The sequence below is a fragment of the Ailuropoda melanoleuca genome, chromosome 10 (assembly GCF_002007445.2).
Source record: "Ailuropoda melanoleuca isolate Jingjing chromosome 10, ASM200744v2, whole genome shotgun sequence".
Taxonomy (NCBI): Eukaryota; Metazoa; Chordata; class Mammalia; order Carnivora; family Ursidae; genus Ailuropoda; species Ailuropoda melanoleuca.
In genome coordinates this window covers 65,529,906-65,551,584 of record NC_048227.1, presented here as the reverse complement: position 1 = coordinate 65,551,584, position 21,679 = coordinate 65,529,906, and the positions used below count along the sequence as shown (strand labels likewise).

General features: G+C 37.1%; 1 protein-coding gene across 1 annotated transcript in view; it reads right to left on the bottom strand.

Annotated features, from left to right (window-relative positions):
- The window catches only part of RFX6 (regulatory factor X6), a 56,595-nt gene extending 34,971 nt beyond the window's left edge, over window positions 1–21,624 (bottom strand). Inside the window, exons 1-6 of the mRNA XM_002924099.1 lie at window positions 21,402–21,624; window positions 20,944–21,100; window positions 18,112–18,235; window positions 16,420–16,481; window positions 4,855–4,932; window positions 3,578–3,605 (exon numbers count right to left, since the gene is read on the bottom strand). Coding sequence (XP_002924145.1) covers window positions 3,578–3,605; window positions 4,855–4,932; window positions 16,420–16,481; window positions 18,112–18,235; window positions 20,944–21,100; window positions 21,402–21,624 — 672 coding nt within the window. The remainder of the gene's footprint in view (window positions 1–3,577; window positions 3,606–4,854; window positions 4,933–16,419; window positions 16,482–18,111; window positions 18,236–20,943; window positions 21,101–21,401) is intronic.
- Window positions 21,625–21,679: the final 55 nt, after the last annotated feature.

The following is a 21,679-nucleotide window of genomic DNA, read 5'->3' as shown; positions in this document are numbered from 1 at the left end:
CCACTCCCCCTGCTTGTGTTCCCTCTCTCGCTGGCTGTCTCTATCTCTGTCGAATAAATAAATAAAATCTTTAAATAAATAAATAAATAAATAAATAAATAAATAAATAAATAAATAAAATTTTCTTTTATGCTTGTATTTTTTTTCAAATAAGGAATACGCTTCTCTTATTGTGGTTGCCCCTAAATATTTTCCATTTCTGCTGGTTCCTTTCTTGTTTTTCATAGAGTCTGTTCCCACCTCTCTCAGTAGGGAATCTGTGAGAAAATTAAGTCCTACAGGAAAGGATTTGAATGACTGCTTTCAGAATCTTCCAAAAGACGGCACTTAGCCAGTAACGTTCTATATGCCTAAAGGAACTGGCTCCTTACATACCCACAATCCTTACATACAATGAGTAGTCCCTTGGGCTTTATCTCTGTGGGCATCCTGATTGAGAAGACCTGGGACTTTCTTTAAGCTCTTTAAACTCTTCTTCCCCCATGACTTTTACTCACTACAGATGACTTAACTGACTAATAATACCTCAGAGAGAAATATAAAACCACCAAACTACCTCAATTTCCTGCCACAAAATCTACAAATCTACTTGCATCTGAACTTAACCCTTTCCTCTTCCTGTTCTAATGAGAGAAGTGTCCCTTCTCTCTAGAGCCACCTCCTCCACTCTGAAGCTCTTCCCTGGGCTCTCAGCTTTCCCCTCTCTTTTATATCTCCAGTTTCTACTCTTTACCGAATTTGTTTTACCAACATTAGAACGATAGTCTAATCATCCTTCAAAACTAAATTTCAAGTCCTCCTCCAACTATGACCCTCAACTTGACTAAATTTTCTACATTCACTGATGCTTCCCACTCATTTCACAAACCAATCAAACCCCAGCTCTCCACTGAAAATGTTCTTCCTAAAGTCATTAATTCTCTCCACTTAACTAACACCATAGACCTTTTTCAGCCCTTATCTTGATGACCTTTTAGCACCATTTTATAGCAGTAACCGTTCCCTTCTGTTGAAAGCATTCTTTTCTCTTGCTTCTGTGCCACTAAATTCACCTCTTTCTCTTCTTACCTCTTCGGGTTCTCCTCAATTATCTTACTGGCCCTTATCTTTCTTCCCCACTTTTCTCAACTTTTTCCTCATGGTCTCTTCTGTTATCGTTTGGGTTTTTCCCTAGACACTTGTATCCATTACCATGGCTTCAATCCCCATCAAAGTAAATGTCTAGCTCAGTCCTCCATTCCAGTCAGATATATCCAGCTGCCCACTTCAGATCGATACAGGATATTTCACAAGCACATCAAATATGATGAGTCCGAAACTGAGTTCATTATCTTTCTATTCTTTCTACCTGCTTCTTTTCCAATGTTTCCTAGCTAAAATCAGTCACTTCTTTCCATCCCTAGAGCTGTTATCCTAGTCCAGATATTCTCTCACCCAGACTTATGCGTATATCTATAACACGACGTTCCTCTTGTTTGCCTTCCCATTTGCCAATGGTTGACATTTGGTAACATCAAAGGCATTTTTGGTTGTCACAAGGGGGGGTGTGGAATCTGGTGAATAGAAACCAGAGACACTGTGATGTGGCTAAACATCCTGCAATACACAGGACATGCCCCACAGCACAGAATTACATTGCCCAAAATGCCAGTATACCAAGTCTGAGAAAGCCTAACCTATGTTGTTCCATCTATTCCATCCACTGGCCCTCTCTTCCCCAACTCCACTCCTCCAAACTCCCACTTATTCTCAGTTCTTGCCTTAAATGTCACTTCCTCTGGGAAATGTCTTAACCACTGCAACTAGGTTAACACCCCTGACATCCTTTGTAATTACATATAATTACTTTTAAAGACATATTTTGCTGCTACACTGTAAAAGACCAAATCTATCCATTCACTATTTGTCCCCTAGTACTTGTAACTCCGTACACCTATTGATTAATATCTTGCCCTATTTCTATTTAAAAAATAGAACTTTATTCAGAATTTTTTAAAATGCAAAAACCACTCTTATAAATTAGCAAAGCTAACACCTATTTTCCCTACCTCACAGTTACTAATGTTCAAATGAACTGAAGTATATGTGGGTTTACAGTGAAAGTCTCGTGTCCTGAGCAAACTCTGATGGTTGATCACCTCAGCTACAAAATAATTTTTTTTAATTTCAACTTTGTTAGACAAATATTCTATTATCATTTTAAAAAGTATTTAGAGTAGTTCTGAGCCTTTAGAAAGCCCTCGTGTTCATTGCTATAATCCTCATCATAACGATAGTCTATTATTCTTTCAGGTGTCTGGGAATGTAGGCTGTGTAGCCTAACGAAAATATTTTATTTTAAATTTACTAACAAAATCTATGCCTGAATTTGTAGTGGATTCTTCTAAAAAGGGAACAGTACATTTGAGAAACATTTTTTCTTTTATTCTGTGAAGTGAGTCTCACTGTACACATGTTGTAACAGCTGATGGCTCCCTGGTACCACCAGCCTCATCAAAGGGTAGAAAGAACACCTGAGAGAAATTACTTAAATTCCCTATTGACATAAACTTCAGTCAACTGAAGTGTATTTCTAAGTCAATATTTTTGCACTTTCGCAATTGTTTATCTAATAAAGAGCTATTATTTCATTGATAAAAAGAGCAATCTAGAGGATTTTATTATGTAATTAGCCATTAACTGTATTAAAAGCACTGGTGGGAAGAAATTGGTCATTTCAAAGGGTTGGGGGCTTTATATTATTTCTTAAGATAATATGCTTGCATCATTTCACCAAACTAATGGGGTTGCAATTTACCTCAGGTTCAGATTTACCACACAACACATTGTCATGTGCCCTTAGTTCTGTGGCACCTCTTTTTAATGATTAGATAACTTGAGGATAATGAAGGCCTTATCGTGTGCCTAATTAGCCATGCAGTCCCTAATGGTAGTCTAACTCATTTAGATAAAGGCAGTTTGCTGATCGGTCCCTTGGTTGGGGGTGGGGAGTGGGAGGGGAGTCCAGGGAGAAAGTGCGTAAGTGTGTGTGCGCTGGAGACACATACCCTTTCTCCCTCGCTCCCACCTCCTCCAATCACCCCATCTCCACATTGCAGAAGAGATCAGCAAACTGACTACACACACACACACACACACACACACACAGTGGTTCAAACAACCACAGAGTAACATTTGGGCTTCATGATAAGTATTAAAGGTTTTGTCTAAATGGGTATATGCCAAATACCAATTCCTTCCAGATCCCCAGCTTTAGGCTTTCTCTTTATATTTCAATGGAAATTTTTTAGATCAGTAATGGTCTTTTTTTGCAATCTCTTAAGTATCTGATATTAGGTAAGAATAAGTGAAAAATTACCCCTCCTAGGCTAACTGGAAATTATTCAATAGGTCCATGTAAAGCCACATTAGTTGCCCCGAATCTAACTTAGCTCTGTCTGAAGTTCTCACTCATTCCATGGGCTCCTCGCAAATTAACATTTATTTGTATATTTGCCAACGAGGATGGTTAGTACTTATCATTCAGTTTGTGATATGTATTATGGCAGACACAAAATAGAAATGAAATAATTCTTACCTCGTTCTTCAGCTTGCTTCCAGAAAACCTTAAAAATCAGTACATTTTTCCATTAGTTAAAATATAAATATACAATTATAGCAAACAAAGAAATGCAGAGGACTTACAAAAGTGGTGATTTCATATCATGATTAGTGACATAAACCTGGAGAAATTGTTTGATTTTCAGAGACCCACACATCCTTTTCAACTTACTTAAAAAATAAGCTATTAAGGGAAAGTAAAATGAAGAATATTTAAGGAAGTCGGATAGGATCGGAGGCAAGCAAAGTACACTTGATATGAAATATTCATTTTTGTTCCAGCCTATACGTTCACTGTACAGTGAGTAAAGCCAGTAAGCCACCATTACTTTCTTTACCATGTCTGAGTTCATCTTAGCATGACTCAGGTGACTAAAATGATTTTTTTATACATGTTACTTTACTTTTCAAATTCATTTATTCCTTTGCAAGCTAAGAGCAGCTGTTGGTAAATCACACCATAAGGCAACCTCAGATGCAGATTTAATTATTCAGAGCTCCAGTATTTAAAAAATAATAATTGTATAGTATCACTGGTTTTGTTGGATGTCACCCCACTAATTCATGACCTCCTCTTGATAGCTAAGGGTAGATTAGAGAGCTGTGTTCTTTATATTCATTTGTGGTTTTCCGTTCATATGGACTCAAACAGGTCAATAGGTTTAATTCACTTAAGGTAAGTTGGTATTCAAAGTATGTATTATTAGGCATGATTTATACTACACTTTTCATCTCTGTAAGGTGCTGATCAAGCACATAGATTTTTATTATATTTAATTTTAGTAGGCTCCACACCCAATGTGGGGCTTGAACTCAGGACCCTGAGACCAAGAGTCTCACGCTCTATCAAGTGAACCAGCCAGGCACCACAAGCACATAGATTTTTAAAACAGCTTATCTCCTGGGGGGGAAAAATACATTTTCTGCCTTTATTTGATTGAATCCAGCCTGAAAACAGACTCAGCCTTATGAGTAAATACTGATTTAAAAGCAATTCTGCTTCCTTGATTTCTCCTTTTCATCTCTCTGGGACACCTTGTTCACTATTCTTTTCTCATTAATGACTGCAAATTATATAAATTTCCCAGTAATCTAGACCACATCATTGTAAATGCCCATACAAAGTTGAAATTAAGGTCTGATGCTTTAAAGAAAACATTTCAATAAGCAAAAGGAGAAAGTCTTTTATTCTATTGCTATTATACATAGTTAAAGAAATGCAGAGAACTTGTCTTGAAGAAAGTAGAACTCTACCTTGTCAGGCCCTTTCCAGAATAAACCGAATGGTAATATGCACTGCTCTCCTTGATACCAATCCCATAATAATGATACCTGCAGCAAGGACAGAAACGGGTTCTGTGTTAATGAAGGAGTTGTTTGAAGAGGAAAAGGAGACTAAAGTATAGTTGAGGGAAGGCACAAGTAAGAACTGCAACCCCTTGATCATCTTCCTTTCCTGATTTTTTTCAAGTAGCACCTTAATGTGTTAAATCCCTCTGATGGTCATTAGTCCTACATACGGTCATATTTCTGGCTCTAGGATTAAAAAAGGACAGCCGCCTACCGCCCATCCCCTCCCACCCCCTAACATATAAGGTTTCAAAAACCAAACATTTGTCAATGTAGGCATTTAAAAGTAGCCACTTAAATTTGTAAATGTCAGCACTGGCTCCAAGTAGACCAAGTATCTATCTGCAAATTGCTGATTCAATTTGAATGTAGTCAATTGAACAAAAAAAAAATGATAGGTTTCCTTTATAGGATATTTATTGGATGGAGAAAATAGCATGACATTGTATGGAGGAAGATATCAATGTCATGCATAAGATATATATGAAACATGCGATCTTTCAAAAGTTATTTTCCTCATGAGGAAGGAGAAGCCCAATTCGCTGTCATTTTCACTCCAAACTTTTGTGCAACAATGAGGGGAAAACTATGTCATGAATCAACAGAAATATGAAACATGGAATGTAACAGTGTTACAAATAATTTGTTATAAATGTGTCCATGGATCCTGAGCCACAGACAAGTATAGCCTTTCATTAGTTCTCAGGCTATTGCACATTCTCCTAAGCTGCAGACTTCTGACTTACTCCAAACCCAAGTACAAACGCTACAATGATTATACAAAAGCTCATCAAATAGTGGGGATTTAGGAAGAGTGGCCAAGGCCTGCTAACTTCCGCCTCCCCTCCCCTTCCCCACCCCTCACCTATGCAGCAGCAGCACCTGCTTGGTTACCTATTGTTTCCATTTGCATTCATCTAAAACCAGTCAAGGAGTGAAATAAATGCAAATAAGGGGGTTTCCAGTGGACTTTAGCGTAACCATATTTAAAATTTCATTACTTAGCATCATCATCGGAGTTTTAAGTGGACAAGACAGTGAAGAATCTGTTGCAAGGCCCCTTTTCTGATCTAGCAAGAAAGAAAAAGACTTGGCACAGCAAGTCCACTATGAAACATTTTCCAGGCCCAGGACAAGAGTACAAATGAAAGCCCAATACCATATATCTAAATATTTAAATATAAATCAAGCTAAAAAACTGCTCAATAAAATACCCCTGTTCTCCTATCTTGACAATTTACCTCCATAATGATCTGGTAGGTGGGTTTGAATTTAGAATTCTTCCACGTGTGAACGTGGTGGGAGAAGGGAGAAAAGCCAGCCTCAACCCTTCTCTTCCCAGGCCCCGCTCTTTTGTTCACTGCGAGGAGCCTCTTGTCAACACACAGCCTCCGTGTCCAAGATCAATCCAACTCCCCAGCCGCCGCCACCAAAGAGCTACTACCTCGTGGTCACCTCTTACGTCTGTGAATACCTGTGGAGCACAGCACCCTTCTCCTGACGGATGGGGGAAGAGTCCCACGTGGGAGGGAGAAGGCAAGCCTGGGGCTGTTTGGACAGAGAATTCTGGGGGCCCAGGGACCTGCAATGTGGGCTAGAAGGAGAATGTGGCTTTCGGTGGGCACATTTACTCAAACTATGGACTCCCTATCTCCTGGGGAGGAGAACCGCGGGAGGAGGGCCAGTATAGAGCCTCTTGAAGTGTAATGCCCAGTAATGCCCAGAGATGGGTTCTCTCCCATTAAACGGGTCACCTCTAAGGATCTCTAATGCTTCTTGACATGGAGAGGAAAGGGTTTTTTAATATGAAAACAAAAAACTAAATATATTACAGTAAATGTTTTCAAAAAGAGGTGTTATATTTGAGAAATGGTAAGGAGAGATGATCAAGGTAAATGGAGATATTTTAGGATTACTGAGGACTGGGAACAAGTTTTCAAAACAAGGACAATAAGCAGTCTGTTAACTTGAACAGAGAAGGTTTATAACTGCTCCTGTCTTACAGTATAGAAAATACTCCTATAGTAGATGAGGAAAAAAGAACCGCTAACGTGTACTGGAACAAAGGGGGAAATGAAGGAAAGACAAAATGATGGAAACTCAAAATATGGACATGGCTTAAGTCTCCAGTGAGAAACTAAAAGAAGGAAACTTATTTAAGTCGCAAAGACCTTACCAAAAGCAGTTATATTAACAGAAAAAGATAAGGGAAATACCTAAAAACCACACACAAAAAAGAGCAGATTCAGATGTTATTAGGCCAAGTATATCAGAATTAGTTAATGAGCCTAAGAGTCTGAAATAAGTATTAATATTTTCTTGATTAAATTTTGGAACAAAGATACCAGAGGGAATGTCTTTGTATTAGAAGGAAGAAAGCAAGGGATGTTTGAGAACTAAAGGGTGGATTACAATGGAAACATATTGTAATTTCATATTCTCTGGCAAAGTTTTCCAATTATTCTATAGATGCTAGAGTTTAAGTAACTACATTTTAGCCACTTGCTGAAGTAATATATGTTAAGCATTGCTTTAAAAGTTGATCATTTTCTTTTATTAGAACTTTGATCCTCTTGTTTCTCCTCTATAATCCTTTTTTCAATATGCAGATAATAGATTATACCATGGTAAGGTGATTCACCATGCAGATTTGAGAAGAAATTACATTGCCTGGTGGTAGGCAAAAATCATAGCACAAGTCCAAAGGATAAGCAGGAGTTCAACAAATACTAGAAGACATACTGCATCTTGACAACTATGCCAGATGTCAATACTATGACAAAACAGACATGGAAAATCAGGTCAGGAATGTGCTTCTGAATTATAACCTTGTTCATGGCATCCTGAACCAGACCACTCGCCCATCACAGAATGGTGACCGCACTGACCAATACTAAGGCACATTTTACTCCCATTTTTTAAAATCACCTTATGGCCACTTTTTGTAAAAACTGCAACATCCTTTAGGACTCAATAATACTGACTAATATGAATTTGTAATTTTTTCGTACTTATGACTTTTAAGGAAAGGGTATTCTCATGGCACAATTCATTTGTCCCTTATTTTTCAAAAATGACTGTATTATTTTGCCCCCTCCTTTCCAATCATTAGGGAAAAATATCTTTAAAAACGGAAGTATGTAATGCTTCCAACTAATTCAGAGTCAAGATTCTATATTTTACTGCCCCCTCACCCCAACCCCAACAAAAGAAAATCTTTTTAAAATAGTGTAAAGATTTCATTTATTTATTTTCGCAAGAGAGAGAACAAGCTTGAGCACGAGCAGGGGGGAGGGAAGCAGACTCTCTGCTGAGAAGGAAGCCCAACATGGGACTCGATCCCAGGACCCTGTGATCATGACCTGAGCCAAAGGCAGATGCTTAACTGAGCCACCCAGGTGGCCCTAAAATACTGTATTTTATTCACAAGCCAAACATAAATGACACTATCAACCAGACACAACTAAGCACTCTCCCTTTCAATTGGCCAAGTTGTCTCCATACTCGAGAAGCAAAAGATACATATATCTTTTATATAATTTTGTCTCTCAATTTTGTTTGTAATTAGAAATTCCTAAATGAAGATGTTTTGAATAGGTCTGCACTCAGCATAAACACTCCCTCTTCTAGCTCAGCATGAATCATATCAAGCAAGCATTGAAAACTAACAGGAATCACTAAGACTTATACCACTGATCTGGATTTTTCATATTTGATAATCCATATATAAACAAAGACTCCTAGAATTTAAACTCCCTATAATAGGAAATCAATAAACATTTGTTGAATAAATAAATAACAAGGAAAAAGTTAGAAACAATAATGTGTCATAAAGAAAACTTCATAAACGGGAATTTTTCGATTAAGGCCATGCATTTAGTATCCTATACTTAAATATATTAGCATAATTTTAAATTTGGTAGAGATTAAAGAATTTCTTGTCTAACATGATATAAGGAAATACACTAACTCCTTTAATCCTACCACGAGCACTGCATAAACTTATCTATTACTGTCACAATTACTGGCTCTCCATAAATAACATGTTTTTCTCTCCTAGGCACTCTTAACTTGGCTGAGTTCTTCATTGGGAATGCCCTTCCTCCTTTCCTGGTTTCTCAGACAAATCTAATCTCTCTGTCCTTTAAACTTCTCTCTTGGTCATTTATCCTAGATAGCTTTATACCTCATAGCACCGGTGTGTGTACACATGGCTAACCATAGGTTTAGAGGAAAGGAACTGGATCTTTTCCTTCATTGATTTCCTCCTTAGAAATTACTATGTAGAAAAACCCTCACTTATTGGAGGATGAATCAATGTCTCCTGCTAGAAATTTAGACACTTATAAAACACAAATTCCCTCAAACCCAATAGTTTCAATAACTGCCTCATAGCACTATGCATTTGCGGGTCACCAATAAAATACTGGGGTCAAACAAGAGTTGTATAGCTAAACAACGTATACAAAGGGCATGAAATCAGTGTACTTAAGTAGAAAGATTGTTGCCAGAAATATAAATCTTAATATTTTGCAATGACCATTGTCATGCTTTAGCACTTTCATATCTAGTTTCTTCTGGAACCAAAAAAATAAATAATCTTTCCCCCTTAATCTTCCTTTTAGTCTACTAGGTACATGTTATCACTTGAGTGATGATTTAATGTCTTTGAGAACAGAGAAGAGATAATGAATGAGCAGCTCTGTCTTCCCAACAGCTAAAGGTAAACCTCATAAAACTAAGGAGAGTAATTTCATGCAAAGTATACATGGATTTTTCATCTCAAGCCCAACATTTTACAACATTATTTTACTGTTCATATATTCCCCTAAAATAAATCTTGCTAGGAAATATTTGCCAGAAATATTCTAGTACAACAAAGACATATGGTTGGTGCATGTCAAATAAAAAGTAAGGTCTGCGTAAGTGTGAGCTAACTAGTTATTTTAGTTTATACACCACTACCCAATGCTGATTCTGTAGGTTACTCTGAATAAAGATTCCCAAACATTTCACAGTTCTTTCTCTCTCTCTGATTCTTGTCCATTTTTATTTAAAAAAGATACGTGATTAATGCTTAAAAATCCTAGGTATGGGGGCGCCTCAGTGGCACAGCAGTTAAGCATCTGCCTTCGGCTCAGGGCGTGATCCCGGCGTTCTGGGATCGAGTCCCACATCAGGCTTCTCCGCTACGAGCCTGCCTCTTCCTCTCCCACTCCCCCTACTTGTGTTCCCTCTCTTGCTGGCTATCTCTCTGTCAAATAAATAAATAAAATCTTTAAAAAAAAAATCCTAGGTATGACTAGCTAGTTTCTCTCAGAAAATGTTTGCATAATACAAGGATCTTTGTGATTATCTAACAAGTTGCGTTCATTCATTGGAGTCAACTGTCTTTTTAGCCTTATATCAAATGACAGGTACCATTTACATTTTAGCAATAAAGATTTATTAGTTTTGATCTCCACATTTTAAAGTGAACATGATATAAAATATAAAAGATTTTTAACAGGACAAATGAAATTATTGCTGCTCTTACGACTAAAATATTTACATTGTGTCTAACATTTTTCTTCACTTGCTGATAAATTTCTACTTGCCCCTGTAGTTCTTCTTTTCCAGTTCAGTCATTATATAGAATTCCTGAAACATATGTTTCCACTGCGCTAGTAGCCCTGATGTTAGTTTACACTACACAAATGATCACTGATAAGGAAATGATGGGATTAAGCTGTTCAGGGACTTGCAATAACTTACTATGATAAGAGCAGCTGCCATATCAGTTTTATTAACCCACTAAATCACTACTAATAAATAAGATAATAGCTTTTGTCCATCATGTCTGAAAACCAAGATTCAACTGATCAAAGTCTACAAGAAATTAAAATGTAACTTCAAATCAAACAGTCTATGGTGTACATGAAATCTACATGGTAGTCTCCACTGTGTTCTCCCTTATTCTTCTGAGCTATTCTGAGCAAGGGGGAGAAACAGGTCCTTTTTCTTCATCACTATATCCCTATGGCCTAGTCAGCACCAGGACACTCAATAAAATGCTCATTAAATAAATGAATATTAGGAGTGAGAGTTTTTTGATAGCACGTACCTTATCCCATTATTTGCATCTTAAAAGCTGTTTAGCACCATGCTTTGTACACTGATAAAAATATGAATGGCTTGATTATTGATATAATCCATTCGTGACATGAAATAAGCAAAAATTATTTTTCATTACTCTTTTGTGCCTATCTGATTTTGCTTCACTGTTACTTTTTCAAAATCCAGATTTGAAAATATTGCACAGAAAAAAAAATCAGGTGTATATTTGGGCACGGGTAGTAAATCAAAGAGAAGACAACAAAAAACTCAAAAGCTAAGTCAGTTTTTATCTTGGTTTTGTGAATGTGCAGTCTGCCACTGGGGCTTCTTGACAGGGAGGGGCTGGCGACTGTGAAGGAAAGGACAGAGAGCAGAGCTTTGTCCCTGTAAACTCACTGGCTTTGTCCCCAAGGCTCACTCACGTTAGATGTGCTAGAACAAGGCTCTCAGGTGTTAACCTTTAAAGACCTTTTTTCCATAACCGTCAGCAGCAATGGCTTCTTATGTAGAACATGAGACGGGTCCGTGGAAACAAATTATTCAATTTTTAATTGTTTCTAATTTTTACAGTGTGTGATATCTGGTGGTCTGTGATATCTACCTAATGATTCTGTCCATTTGGATTTTTTGTTTGTTTTTAATGTATCTCTTTTCTATATTTTGTCTCTTCCTTTTGGTTGAATAGATTTTCGCCTCATTTTATTTAGTTAAACTTTTTCATCTTTCACTTTCATGAGCGAAAGAAGTAGCACCTCAGAAATGTGTAGTGAGGACTAATCATTTTAATACCCAGTTATGTCAGAACTTAGAGAAACAGAACCTGAAAATAGACACAAAATTCCCTCCATGTTTTAGATCCTACTATCAATCACCTCTTCATCACAAAGATGAGTGTTTCCCCAGCTATTGGATTTTACACAGGTACAAAAATTTGAAGAGGCTCCATGAACCCTAAAGGCATCTAAGGACAGTTTTAGGAACAGTGGTGCTATCTTGTGCCCAGAATACAGAAAAACCTTTTGAGTTAATCAGGATCTAAAATAAATTCTGTCTGAAGGATTCAAATAAAATGACTGGACATACTGTAGCTATTCTATGACATTTGGGCAAAAATTGAGAACTTATGTTTTTAAATAACCATCATTAAGCAGTTATATAATATTAACATATTTTAATATATGATCCACAAAAGTCAAAATAAATTAATACTGTTTATTTATATTTTTGAAATGATTCAATAAATATTTACTGATACTATGTTTAAGGCACTAGAATAAACAACACTGCAATAAAATAGGTTTTGCAAAATTAATGGTAAAATTCAGAGAAATTATAGATTTCTCTTTCTCCAAAGTATTCTTACTTCTTCATTTATATTTCTGTGTTTCACCAATTGTTCATATTTCTATAGACATAACAATATTTTTCATAAGATGTAGATTTTTGAAATATTAACTAGCCATTAGAAATGGTGATTGTAAAGATAATATACCAACATAGATAAATGTTTAGGACAAAAATTGAAAGCAAAAAGCAAATGTGTGGTTGTGCCACACATTTGCTTTTATATAAAACATAAATATCTCTAAAGAAATATAAAATAATTGAAAATGCCTTATGATTGAGGCTTCAGAAAATATTAGCCCTTTAAGATTGCCTGGGTGGCTCAGTCAGTTAAGGATCTGCCTTCTCGTCAGGTCGGGATCCAGGATCCCAGGGTCCTGGGATCAAGCTCCTGCATCGGGCTCCCTGCTCAGTGGGGAATTTGCTTCTCCCTCTCACTCTGCCCCCCCCACTTGTGCTCAGAAATTTCTCTCTCTCTCCTTCCAATAAATAAATAAATCTTTAAAAAAAAGAAATCATTAGTTCTTTGAAGAGTCTAATACATTTATAAGTTTTTAAACCAGATTAGGCAAAAAATGAAATTTATACCTCAAAAAATCAAAAGTTCAATTAAATAATTATTTTGTTGATATGACTGATAATCAGAAAAAAGTAGGATTCACTAGTTGACAAAGCACAAACTTCAGAGTCAGATAAACTTTGATTTAAATGCCATCACTGTGATTTTACAGCATGTGTGTGGCTTTGGGCAAGTCAATAATCTTTGAACTGCAGGCTTCTCATTTGTAAAACACAGTACTTCCAATCTTGTATTGTCATTGTAAGGATTTGAGAGTGTGTGGTTGTGCGTGTGCTTGTGTGTGTGTGTGCTCAGTAAGTAATACCTTTTAATTGCATTGCTGATTTTTGGATGCACTGAGAGATGCATTTCATATTATTAAGGACAGTCAGTTTGAAAGATACTCATTTCTCCATCCATTCCTATACTTTATCTCATTTAATTCTCACAACAAACCTGTACGACAGATACTATATACCCTCTTTACTGATGAAAAACTGAAGGATTCCTCTGGTGTCACACAGTGACTACATGTGGGAGTAATGGGATTAAAGCTTAGAATTGTCCAACTCTAAACTTCCTAACTCTAGGCAACTCTTAGAAATAAATAAAGATGGGAAACTACCTGGCTAAGAATAATCCCATCAAAACATTGCCAGTTCCAACTTACGCAAACTCTACATCTCCCCGTATCTATCAACATACTTAGCTTTCCTATGGAAAATGTCTTTTCCCCCAGGATATCAAAATACCATGAATATAACAGGCAAGTTATAAAAAGCAAATGGCATATCAGGAAGGTAGAAAAAAATTCAAATTATTAATGCTTCACTCTTGGGCACATCTGCTCTTAGATATCAAACTGCCTGAAGTTACCACGTGTTGTTACATAAACCTCAACACTGGAGCCTCACAGTGTCACAATGGACAGGGTTAATGATTCATCCCTAATCCTACAGGCTCCTTCTAGGATTAATTGACTTTCTCTGCAGCCTGCCTGCCTGCCCTCTTGTAGATCCCGTGAGAGGATTTCTCCGCATTGCTTTGCCTCTTTTTCTGCTATCTATCTACGTCAAACACTCTCTGATCTTTCCTCCACCTACACAATTCAGTAGGAATCAAATCCAGTAGAAATCAGCCAATTAAATTGATTCAACTTTGAAAAACAAGTCCTGACATGGGAAGAACCAATTTAGTCGTTTTCAATCTGGCGTTTCATTCCTCCTTCTCAGACCTCAGGTTGTTAACATTAACAGGAATCAATTAAATAAGTATTAACTGATCATCGATTATGTAGTCAACAAGGAAAAGGATATGAAAATGAATGAGACAAACTTTCTATCCTCAAAATATTATCTTTTGAGGGGAAGAGTTAAGTTAATTTCATAATAAGATAGTAGCAATGAACTGCTGGGAGGGTACAAAGAAAGAGCCTACAAGAAATCAAGAGGCAAGTAAAAATTCAAAAGAAGAGGGAGTTCGTGAGACGTTCTTTTCAAGAGATAAGCTTTCAACATACCTGCAGGGGAAAGGGTATGTTCCATGGAGGCAGACAGCATAAACAAATGATATTGGACGATGATATGGAGGGTACTGGGCCCTAATTTGATGGAAGCACAGGCTACAGGCTGAAAAGTGAGAAGTAGATGATGAGGTAAGCAAATGGTTTGCGACTAAATCATAACGGGCCTTGAATGCCAAAGTGAGAAAAAGTTGCCATGAACTGGTAAAAGTTTCTGAGCATGAGCGAGATATGATTGAATGGAAACTTTAGAAGGTCAGTTTGGAACAGTTGTACTGAATGGACTGGAAAGACAGAGTGAAGGCCAGATTATGAAAGTGAGAATGGAGAGAGACCAATTCAAGAGAATTCATAAAGTAAGATTCATTCTTTTTGGAAAGTTGCTAAGGCTGAGCCATGCACCAGGGTGGCTCCTAGTCACGTGTGAGTATTGACCAGTTGAAATGTGACTAATCTGAGTTGAGATGTGCAATCGGTATAAAATACACCCTGGAGCTCAAATGCTTAGCAGGGGAAAAAGGAATGTAAAATATCTCAATAATTTCATTTTGATTACTTGGTGAAATGAGAATGTTTGGGATATATTGGATTAAATAAAACATAAAAATCAAATAACATCTGTTCCTTTTTACTTTTTTAATGTGGCTACTAGAAATATTTGAATTAAACATGTGGCTGCGTTATATTCCATTGGGCAAAGCTGGACTAGATGTTAGGGCAGAAGAAGCACTGGCTTGGGGCGCCTGGGTGGCGCAGTCGTTAAGCGTCTGCCTTCGGCTCAGGGCGTGATCCCGGCATTCTGGGATCGAGCCCCACATCAGGCTCCTCCGCTAGGAGCCTGCTTTCCTCTCCCACTCCCCCTGCTTGTGTTCCCTCTCTCGCTGGCTGTCTCTCTCTGTCAAATGAATAAATAAAATCTTTAAAAAAAAAAAAAGAAGAAGAAGACGAAGCAGCACTGGCTAAACTAGCAAACGAACAGTGGAAGAGGGAAGAGGACTTAGCGGTCCTGTGACAGAGAAACCATAGGAGACACTTTACACGCTGATTTATCTCAAGAGGGCTCTGTCATCAGGTTCACACACTAGATGGGTGCCAAGGAAGATGACTAATGGTAAAAGTGAGCCATGGAGTTGCTGTCCAGGTAAAGACATGGGCTAGGACACAGGCATGTGAACAATGGCAAGGGAAGTGAGCCGAGCTACTCTTTCAAGGAACAGCAACGAGAAGCAAAATAACAGAGCAACTGTGAAGAGTATAGCAGGTTGGAGATGATTTTAATTTTATCAACCTGAAAGAGACCTGAATATGTTTGTAGGCAGAAGGAAAGGGAATGCTGAAAACACAGCAGACAGAGGCAATCATGGATGAATTAGAACCTGTAACTGGGGGTCCTACCGAGATTGCCACAAGAGAGAAGAAAAGCTGAAGCTACCAAGAGAGAGAACTTACTTTATGTTTCTATGTACATGAAGAGATAACCAAAGAAGTCATTTGTCCAGGTCATTTGTCTTGAACGGAAGAGAAGAGGATATTAAGAAATCATCAACTGGGACAGAAACCCAGAGGAAAAAACCTGAATCATACTTCTACTCCTGGCTTTGGACTTGCCTTGGGGAGCACCGTGGGTTCCACCTGACGGCTCATTTAGCCACACGCACTCCCCTTTCCTGACACTGGTGCCTTTGGTAGTGGCTTTAAGATTATGACAGTGATTCATTTAAATTATTTTATTGGAAGAAATAATATATTACGATTTTGCTTTTTAAACATTATTCTAAAATCCACTTTCTTTTTTCTTCTTAGTTCTTACGGTTGGTAAAAATCTGCTTCATCAAGAAGACAATGCTTCCACTCACTGATAAAGACAACCCTGATTTTACATGCGTCAGTTCTCACGTACAGCGTATGATAGGCACAGATCAGATACATGGTCATCAGCGGGTCTTACTTTGAGTGGCCTCTTGTTCCAAGTCGCCGAGTTGTCAAGAGGGGAAATTTCTGGCGAATTGTCTAAAAAGAAAGTCAACGACTTTAGTTTTTAGGAAGTGTGTGGTTCTGTTGCAAGCAACTTGTAAACAATTAATCGGAGAAAGTAAATGTTAAACTTTGAGTAAATGTTTGGTCGGGAAGAAGTAATATCACCCATATACCGTATTGATAAGCAGTAATACATCAGCAGAGGGGGGAAGATACTTTGTTGATAGCATCATCCTACTGCTCTTGTCTCAATTTCCAAAGTGGATCATACCAATATCTGCTTTTGCTTAACGTGACTACCAAAGCAATTATTACCTTACTTACGTAAAGGAAAAATTTGAGTATCTTTATAATAATTTTATCCAGAGATTGGCCACAATTAAATCTCCATCTCCAACCCTGAGAGAACACAGGAAACTTTCTCTCCTTTACCGGATCTCCACAGCAGTGTTTTAAATTTTTTCTTTTCTATGTTCCTTTCTCTAAAATTTGCTAAACATTAGTGTTAGTGATTAAAGAACGAAAACTTTTCTACATGAAACAGGAAACTATATGATCTCCTAAGGGCTTCATATCAAGCTTCCTGTATATATTCATTTCTTCGGGATGGGTTCTGTAGTTTTAATCAGATTCTCAAGGTGTTCCATGACTCCCCAGACAGTTAAGACGGCTGCCATAAGGTGGACTCATTAAATAGCAGTGAATAGCAAAGGAGTGAACTGAGTTTTGAAAATGTGAAGTGCTTTCAGAAGGTCTCACAACAAATTAGTGAGTCACTGTCTAGGCCAGAACCTAAATCATGGGATTACCATGCAGCATATTACACTGACCCCCATAAGCAGATAGGTTTTCAAAATAAATTTATAAATTATTTTATTTCCAAAAACTGAGAAGCCAGACTGTAGTATTCATTATTTTCTGGACAATGAGTCCCTCTACAGGTTAGAATTTGGATTTCAGTTTACATGAGATGCAATGTTTGAGGCTTAAGCTTCCTATAGTTTTTCTACGTGATCCTAGATTCTTAAGATTCTCAAAATAAGATCAACATACGTAAACATAGTAATGCCAATTCTATAGATTCCCATCCTAACCATACAAGTAGGGCAGAAAGGAATGTTTTTAAATGAGCAATATTTAATCAGTCTTCTCACAACATCTTGGAGTTGTGGGTGTAAACACACTCAGAGTGAAATGGAGAATCAAGGGAACTATTTATGAAAGAAAGTAAAAATCTATTAAAAGCCCATACACTTGGACTAGCTAAACAATAGCCACAATTACCACTTGCATCAATAGATACTTGTCACCTCCATGTAATTTTGTTTCTCAATATAGGCCATAGCATACTTTTTAACATATTCCTCTTTGAAGGGAAATGTCACTGCTCAAAAGGGGCTTCCTTTAGTGTCACATGAAATCTTCTGATAGCCAGGGTTCTAATATTCAAAACATAAAGTAGTTCAAGGTAAAACCTACAGTAGGTAAAATCAAGATAAAACATATAGTAGTTCCAAATACACCTGTAAGAAATTCCATTTGTGCTTGTGAAACAAATTTCTTAACATTCTGTAAGAAAACTTGCTCAGTTGAATGTGTTTCCACACCGTCTACCTGACATGACTTTCGTTATAAAGTAGTGTAGCCAACGTGTGTCATTTACCTTTCCAAAGGTGGCTGCACAGGCTGGTTCCAATTTCTCTTTCCTGCAGAAATCTAAATAGTGTGCATAAAGGATGCACCGTGGTAAGCAGACTCCTTCACATACAATGTAATTCTCTTCAAGCCTAAAAAAAAAAAAAGCAAAAAATTGGGTCAAACCTTTATTTTGCCTTTCCTTTTCCCTTTCACATTGGTTTAATGACTGTTTTGAATGCAAACTCTATATAAATGAATTCATGAGCAGAGATGAGTAGACTTGCTTTATTCCGGTTATTATTGAAAGTCAGACCACAAGAACTAATGTTAGAAGAGCAACAGCCCCAGTGAACACCTGTTAGTGCAGTTAAAATACCATGATGAACATAATACCACTCCTGCCTGGTCTATATCCCAAAGAACAGGTCTTACTTCTATGGAAATCCTCACTATTCGTTATGGTTTGTCCCATGAGATACAAATGGGAATGGTGAAATTGAAGAGGATGTTTACTTAAAGGATATTCTCAACCCTAAAGGGCTGCCAGGTTGTAGGCCAGCAAATGCCTACAATCTCTAACCATCATTCACAAACTAGTTCTGAACCCTAAATGGTTAGGAAAGCATGATGATGCATTTATTTGCAAAATACCTAAGAGTAAAATCACTTCACTTAAGTCTGAAATGGTACTGAACTATTTCTCCCCCTATACCTTTTCCTGTGATCGGTACTATAACTACCTAAACCATACCATACACTTGAAAACATAATGTCCGTCTGTACGTCTCATATATAAATTCAACTCTGTTATAAATATAATTATGTAAATTTTGAAATTTTAGACATAATTCTATTTAACTTGAATGTCTACAATCACAATTAAACACAATTTAAATAAATGTGATAATATATATTTAAGTGTTACAAATATTCAAACAGCAATCAAGAACTCAGAATTGTAGATTGTATTCCCACTTTTCCCAACAATTCAGCAGGTGATTTTGACTAAAATTTATGTATACCTATTTGATGTATAGTAAAATTATAATTATTCCTACACAGAAACAATGCAATATAGAGTATGCATTCAGATTACAATTGAGTGCAACTATCTAAGACCTCTGATTTAACATATTCCCAGGACACAGGATATAAAGCATCAAATGTCCATTTTTCTGTGAAGAAGGAAAAAGAAAGAACCAAAGCCCAGTAAGATTTGCATCCATAAAACCAAACACCTAGCTGACAGTTGAAAACTGGAGTTACTTAGCCAGATTTTTCACTTTAATTTTCAGCTCTACACAACCTTAAGGGAAAATTCTCAAAATACAAATAACTCACTTCATTTTTCAAAAAATATACATAAGACTATTTTTTAGGAAAAAGTGTGGAAAATTCAAACAAAAATTACAGCATTTTATTATTTCAAAAAATATGAAAATCACTAAGCAAACATTCAACTATTTAAAAATTATATTTTAATGGCATGCATAAAATGTCAACTGTTCACCTGCTGTTTTGATGTTGTTGTAGGCATTGTCATTATCTCCAAAATACTGAATAATCCCAGCCATGAGTACAATGTTAATTTGGGGTATGATATTTTTTTCCTTTAATTATAATGCAATCATATTTATAAAATAAAAAAGCAAGTTTGTTTCTACTCACTTGATTTGAACTGAAAAACTGGAAGTGATCATTCAACAGCTTTCCATAATATATCTTTAATCAACACTTTTGCCCCAATTATCCTAATAAAATAGTTGTATCCTAAATATTCCAGATAATTAACTCAAATATTTACTGCTGCGGTGTGTTTTTAACCAGTAAGTGTGACAACGACTTCAATAGTTAAGCCACAACCTTAGAAGAATATTTGGTTTATATTTCAAATATTTGAAAAGGTTTAGGTATATAATCATAAAAATTTAGTATATCCAAATTGTAACTCAAATAACTGAAAATAAAATTTACTAGGATTTTTGGTAGTTTTTTAGATATTATTTTTTCTGTTGTATTTTTCTAAGGTTTAGATCATACATTACACATGAACATATTATACAACTAATCAATGAATAGACCTTTTTAATTATTTCCTTGTTATTTGTAATTCAGGAGGAAATTCATATCCCTATTTCTTCATAGTATGTGGCAAAGCTTTGAGTTTTTACTTTAGATCCCTCTTCCTTTTAGATAATATTACAAAATACTCTCTATATGTAGAAAGCCTACAGGTAAACTTTTGGTTTTAAAAGATTTTCCACAAAATCCAATTCATGATATTTCACTATAATAAATCATATATGACAGGAGTTATAAAAATAGTTGAACATTTATTTAAGGTTATAGTAATATTTTAACTGATTTTTCTATGTCTTCTAGTTCCAACGTATTTCACCTAATGACCAATACACAATTATTAATCTGCCCTCATATGGGTAAAGACAATATTAAGATCCTTCCTCCTTATAAGTTGGAAGAATCGTGTTTTATAAACACAAAACTACCAAATAACAAATATATAAGGACCAAACTAATTGTTTGTTAAGCAAACAAGTCATAAAAACATTCATTGTTGCTGACATCTGAGAAAATTACAGTTTGGGTCAATAATGAACAAAGTGATGGGGTTTTGTATTGCAGATCATTTTTCATCAATACCGGAATATGTCTCCAATACCAAATATTCAGGGAAAGAAAAAAGATAAATTTCCTATTAGTAATTTAAACTCCCCTAAAAAAGTTTGCGAGAGAAGCTAATTGAGAAAAGCAGATTCTGATACTTTTTTTTCTTTTTTGAAGATACTGACTTTTAAGACTCAACAGGTGCTGAAAGGTACCCCTGTGGAAGTCTTACCACTGCAGGGTGAGCTGAGTCTGCTTCTTTTTATCCTTCATCATCTGCGTGATGGTTTTTTTCTGAGAGAGGTGTAGATCGGCTGCTTTTGTTTTGCTGTCGTGACTCTCTCCATCCTCTTCTTCAGAGGAAAAGTTACCGTTGCTTAAATGCATTTCTGATTTCAAGTTGAAAGGATGATAAAGAAAATCAGAATGTAAAATCAATTAAGCAGTCTCGAAAGGTACCCTAGCGTCAAACGCGGTGGTCTAAGGGGGCGGGGGTGAGAGGAGAACCGTGCAAAATCCCTTAGAGTTCATTTCTAGTTGATAAACATTTTCCTGGGGAAACTACAAAGCTCTGGAGTGAACATTCTACGTAGATGTCATATTTGCGGTGTGTTTACTTTTATTATTGGATGCCCTTCTTAGAATTCGTCCGCTTCCCAGACGCAGCCCCCGCGGGGGCAGAGCACTCACCGGATTTAACTCCCACCGGCAGCTCCGGGTGTTCCCCTCTCTCCGCGCTGCCCCGCGCGCCCCCGGGCTGCGCTTCAGCCGCCAGGTACACCCTTTCCTCGGGGTAGAGGAGCAAGCCTTTGCCCAACAGCTGCACGCAGCACTCCTCCTGGGCCTCAGGGGAAACTTGGGGCGAAGGCTGCGCCGGCAGGAAGGCGTCTTCCAGCACCGGGACCTTGGCCATCCTCCTGGCCGCGGGAGACCCTGGGCACCCGCCGCTCGGCCGGCGCCCTGCGGAG